This window comes from Rhinolophus ferrumequinum, chromosome X (genome assembly GCF_004115265.2).
Source record: "Rhinolophus ferrumequinum isolate MPI-CBG mRhiFer1 chromosome X, mRhiFer1_v1.p, whole genome shotgun sequence".
NCBI lineage: Eukaryota > Metazoa > Chordata > Mammalia > Chiroptera > Rhinolophidae > Rhinolophus > Rhinolophus ferrumequinum.
This window is the reverse complement of record NC_046284.1, coordinates 101,868,827-101,874,826: the sequence shown is the minus strand read 5'-3', so window position 1 is coordinate 101,874,826 and position 6,000 is coordinate 101,868,827. Positions and strand designations below refer to the sequence as shown.

Sequence of the window (6,000 nt, the reverse complement as noted above, 5' to 3'; positions counted from 1 at the left end):
AACGGAAACATTACCTGGGCAGTGTCCTAGAAAAAGGCCAACAGGCCAAAGTCAAGTCAGGAAGTCTTTGGAGAAAAGCCAGGTGGGAGACAAACACTGGGCGTCCTGCACCGGTCAGCCCTACACTAGTGTGTGGAAAACTGAGCTAATCAATACCTAGAAAAATCATTATGCAGATAGTGGGATTACAGACGATGTAGTTCTCACAGATGCCTAATTACCAAAATGAGCACCATAATGACTCACTACTGTGGTAACGAAATAGATTTGAAGTAATTTCCTATTTCAAAATAAATCAGTTGTTTAAAAGGGACAACCCAGGATGTGGGAAATGATGAGATGGGGAAGAGGGGGGAATAAGAAAAATACTTCATGTACTATTTTTAAAGTTATCTTTATTATTTCTATGCATTACTTTACTGTAAGATGTGGTAGAGGGTAACCAAATAGCTGATGAGGGGAAGTTTCCTTCTGATTTCTGACAGAAAGGGAATATATACAGAGGGTACCAAAAAAATGTATACACATTTTAAGGAAAAAAGCTATTAAAATTTAATATTCAATATATACTGATAACAAAATATGAATACAAGCCACGTTTGACTTCTTCAATTACAAGAGGTGCTCAAAGTGGTTACCATCAGCATTTTAAGTTTTTTTCCTTTCTCAAAATGTGTATACATTTTTTTGGTGCCCTGTGTGTATGTATATGCAGATTATAGATGTACGAGACAATTTTAAGTGTTCTATTTAGATGTGCTTGTACATTTGTGAGACGGGAAATTTAACACTAGAATTTGGTAATTATTTTCTAAGATGTGATCTGAGTATATGGTGCTTATGTTTAAAAAGTTTATTTACAGATGACTTGCTATGATGTCTGAGATTTGTTTCAAAATAGGGTGGTGGTGGATGAGACTATAAACTAAGATTGCTTATATATGGATAATTTTGGAAGTTGGGTAATGAGCAAATGGGGGCTTATTATGCAGTTCTTCTGTACTTGTGTATGTTAGCAAATTTTCAGAGTAGAGTGTAGTGGACATTATTTTGACTTTAAATATGCTTAATCACTGAAAAGGCTATCTACTATAATTAATCTGTGGTGCAAAAGTAGGGAAGGTTGACTACAGACCCTAGCAAAATGACGTTCAGGGCCTCTGATTATTTGCCTTTGAAAAACTACAAATGACATAAAGGTGAAAAAAAGAAAATTACTTTCTTTTTTAACATATTGAAGTGGAATAAAAAGTCGTAAGTTTCTAACATTCCACCTTTTATATAAAACTTGCTTATACATACTTTAACCCAATTTTAAAATTAGAATAATGCATGCTTAATACCTCAAATTTAACATTACTACATGTTCTAACAGGGGAACAGAAATGTGATGAAAGATTATGTTTCTGACAGCCTATATCAGTCCAGAAATATGAGTGTTGGAACTAGGACAAGTTGGATACTGTAAACCATTTCTAACAACACAGAAAAGATGCAGAATGTAATGTTTGCTTTTAGTTTATTAATTTATTTTGGAGGAATCGTTGACTTTCCAAATATGTACTGTTTGGAGGTACGATGCATGCATAGCCTTTGAAAATGCCTTTGTACAATTTCACCTCAAAATAATTTGATTCACAGCATACACAGAAATCTAAGAGAAATGATATTTACAAGATTTAATAAGTTTTTGCTGTTTTAATGAAGAAACTGATCAATTCTTGTACAGTAGGGAAACATGGACATTGGGTGTCATTATAAATAAGAAGTCAGAATTGTTCAGTCTCAAAGCAACTTTTCATGGCTTTAAAAATTAAAATTGTGTCATCGTTCTATTAATCTCTGAATGCCCAAGCCATGCAAAATCTACTTGTTTTAAATATTTGGGGATGCAAATAATACAGAAGAAAAAAAAAGCATGTCTGGTGAATGTGAAAACGTCATCGTAATTAACTTTTACAATAAGAAAATACTGTTAATTCTTTCAAGAAGATACAGTAGTGGTGCAACACAGACAGTGCCTAAAGTAACATTTCAATTGTCCTTTGTCTTTGTCTACAGATAATACAGACACACACTGTAACATGTAACATGAACTCATTCAAAGTCTGGACAATGGTTACAATATTAAAAGAAATCAATTTTAACTATAAAGGGACATCTTCACATTCCAGGATACATCACTGATATCGTCAAAGGACAAGTTTTTCTATGCCTTATATTCTCACTGTTTGTTTATACTGTCAAAGACATTACAATTATCTTTTAAAATACTATGTAAAACTTAAGTTGCCACAGAAAGTTGGATATGAACCCTATATAACTGAACCGGGACAAAGCAATGACAAAATAATTAAGTACTAAAATTGAGACCAGCTCCTTAAAAATTATTAAACTGTTCATCACACATCCCGTTTCTTTCAGGGAAATAAACAAATTAGCAACACTTTCCCCACCATCCTTAATCTGCTCTAAAACTACCTTTTTTTTTTTTACAATGCATTTCTTTGTTTCTTTAAAACTCCCTGCCTCTGCACTCTCCCAAACAAGGTTATCATCAATTTGAAACATCTTACAATGCTTCCTAGAAAAGTTTCAGGCTCCTCTATTACCACTTTAAACTTTTAAGACCTACTCCAAAATTGAAGGGGCAATGTACTATAACAAAATGGTAAATGTGTTTCTTCTCAAGACCCAGTTTACAAAACAGTGAATTAATTTAAAATGTATAGTCAGGTCTGTGTGTTACCAGATACATCACACTAACATTTTAAGAAGAAAATAAGAAAACTTTTTACTAGAAAAAAGAACTGCACCAACTGATCCAAAGAGCACAGGCACCTCAGGAGGTAGGCACCATCCAATTTGTAGCCTACCACTTGTATTGCCAATTGTCTGCACGTAGCAGTCTGACTAGGAGCTCCTTTTGAAAAGGCACCTTGCAAGTTGACTGAATTCTTGTTCAAATTGGTCACAGACAAAAGTAGTTGATATGATACAATTGTCAGCCCAATAAACTGTAATTGAAAATACAAAGTAGTTGGTATGAGACACAGTTAAACCTATCAAATAATTTTTGCTTATTTTAAAAACTGGATACAGCCTATATTGGCATATGAAACTTGTGCACAAGCAGAAATGAACACACACACACAAAAACTTCCTTAAAATCAATCTCTGATGTCTCATACCCCACCCTCTCTACACCTCTCAAACAGACTGGTTTCTCACTTTCCCTGGCGGGTGAAAACAATGATTGACTAGATCTATCACCGAAGAACTGGAACCATGCATTTACTGGATAACAGCTTAGTAACCCGGATGTGTATGTTCATGCAGTAGTTTTAAAGTCATCTACGTGGTTTTCATAAAGCATCAAACTGTTTTCATACATGCTACTTTCATTCTCAACTGACAACTGCCAAGCTAACTGCTGCCACTTCAGCATATCACTAAGAATACTGGTAAACCTTTAACTAGAACCCCAAGCAGTATATGTTTTCCCCCTAAATTGTTACTTAGTACCAAGTGGGGGGGACCATCGCGCAAGCGATCTGAAACCATACAAAGGCAAAGGCATTGGCATATTACAGGACAGTAGGACTGATAGGCTGTTATTGGAGACTGACAGACACCAGTGTTACAGAAGCCTTTCAAGAATGCTGTTTTCAGGTCAGTGCTTTTAAGTCCAAGTACTGTTTTCTCACCAGTATTTTCACAGTTGTACTAGAGATGTTTTATCAGTGTAATTACATAGCCATGCTTACTTTGTGAGACAAGTGGATATTTGTAGGGAATTTTCCATGTGAAAAAATGTTTTCAAAGTTGTAGGTAGAGTGTGAAAGTATGATTTTGATGGAAAACTAGGATGAGTTATTATGCCTTTGGTTTCATTATGTTATCAAGGCAACCTATTTTTCTATAGGTCTGCCAGACTACTGCCAAATTAGAATACAATGACAGCTTGAAGTGTGTGTGTGTGTGTGTGTGTGTACACGCACCTGATATGGGAGAGTGGGTATTCCTAAAGTTATAACTGCAGGTGAAATCTTTAAGGATTAGAAAACTTACCGATTTTATTGCTATTTATGTTCACCCAAATAAGGAGAAGATTCCAAAATCCAATTCTCAGCAATGGTAGAAACCTTAATTAAATGTCCTACTACTAATTTTTCAGTGGTGCATTTTAGTGAATCACACGATTTTCTATCTCTTCAGTTATTCACACCTTAAAGTTCTGGTTTCCTAAATAAAGGAGTGCTTTAGTATCACCTGAACTACCAAACTCAGTGTTATATAAGTTCTTAGTTTTGAAGTCCTTTGTATTTACCTTTCTCTTAATCAAATTTCTTGACTAGCCTTCTCTTTTTCCCTAAATAACACAGTGTGCAACTTTATAACATTGGCCAACTGTAATTTCCCTCACACTGGTTTATTAACATGTGTGCAAATAAATATTTATTGAACAACTAATATTGATTTTTTTCAGCTAAGTTAGGATTATGGCACAAAATATTATCTGTGCTGTAAACATGAATTCGTCACAAAATTGGAAAGAAAAAAAAGGCCCTCTGTAAATATTTCCTGTAGAAGCACAGCTGAGATCAGGACTTCCAGATGGATTTTGGAATGGATTTACATTTGGCATACATTCACTGTGCTGTTGGCAAAGCGCAGTTTTACAAGAAGGTCATTCATAAAATCCTACTTTGCAAGGACTTGTTATTTTGAAAACCAAGGACCTAATAAAAGCATGCAGTAACTTAATAGATTTTATGTGGCATAATTAGGTCTTAGTTACCAGTGCTGATAATAGCTTGGTGAATCATTGTATAAGCAAAAGGGATCTTCTCCCCTCTGATTGTACTTTTGAACAAAGGGCACAATATGACTAATTCCTGACTGCTACAAATCACATTTTAAAACATCTTGTTTGTGTGTTGGAAATTACCCCTGAAAAAAGCAGCAATTACAAATACCCTTATTATTTTGCCCCCCTAAATCATATTCTGGGTGCTTTTTCCTGTTCTTCTCTTTAATAGGAAGCAACGGGAAGAAGCATGGGGAGCCTTGGTTTTCCAGAGAGCTGTGACCAGATAAGTCTGCTCTGGGAATTCACAGTTTGTCTGTATAAACTGTAACATGTCACACTATGATTCAAAGTTCTAGTTTATAAAATAAGGGCCACTCAGCAGTAACTTGAACAATTGGGATTCCATAGAAGAGCTCTTCAATTCTGTGTACATTCTTTTAGGAGTGAATCCTTTCTCTGTTTCAAGTATCCCTTTCTGTCTCTCACTCTGTAATGAGTTAAGGGAAAAACACACAAACCTCCCCATTTTTCTTTTTAGTGAGCTCACGCGGCCTCAGTGTCATTCCTCCTCCCCCCTGTGTAATCTGAAATGAAGAGTCTGGGCAGATGAAGATTCCCACGGTTTCCTTTTTTTCTTATGGGTGCTCGAAGCCTTTTCACTCTCGACTTGGTGCCGACTCTTCTGCACTCAGGTGTACCGCGGCATCTCGCACTGCTCACAGCGATTGAGTGCGGGGTGGTTCAGAAAAGTGCAGCTGTCACAATTCCATGGGGCCCCTTCATAGTCTTCGTCTCGGGGTTGTGTCCGAGGACTCTGTTTGGAGCCAGGAAGATGCTCTGAGAGAAGTTGGGATTGAAAGAAAGACTGAGTTTTTTCCAAGTATAATCCAAAGTGAAATTGAAAACAACCCCCCAAAAGCAAGGGAGGGTTGCTTTTATCACAGAGTGACAAAATTTAAGATGTGAAACCCTTAGTATGTTACCTTCCACCTTACCTAATGTGAAAGCCAATTAGTAAACACAGCTACTGGAAATGCTTAGCCAAACAAAGTTGATGACATGTATTTTATGATATAGCGGGGGTGCCAAAAAAATGTACACACATTTTAAGCGATGTTATCTTAAAGTGTGTATACATTTTTTGGGCACCTCCTGCATTTTTTTGGTGCCCTCTGTATGTTCTACTT

The 6,000-nt window shown here is 36.1% G+C and overlaps 1 protein-coding gene across 1 annotated transcript in view; it reads right to left on the bottom strand.

The window, feature by feature from the left end:
• Window positions 1-1,502: 1,502 nt before the first annotated feature.
• Window positions 1,503-6,000, bottom strand: part of TAB3 (TGF-beta activated kinase 1 (MAP3K7) binding protein 3) — a 55,134-nt gene continuing 50,636 nt past the window's right edge. The window contains exon 9 of the mRNA XM_033109276.1: window positions 1,503-5,650. Within this exon, the coding sequence (XP_032965167.1) occupies window positions 5,502-5,650 (149 nt within the window). The 3' untranslated portion in view covers window positions 1,503-5,501. The remainder of the gene's footprint in view (window positions 5,651-6,000) is intronic.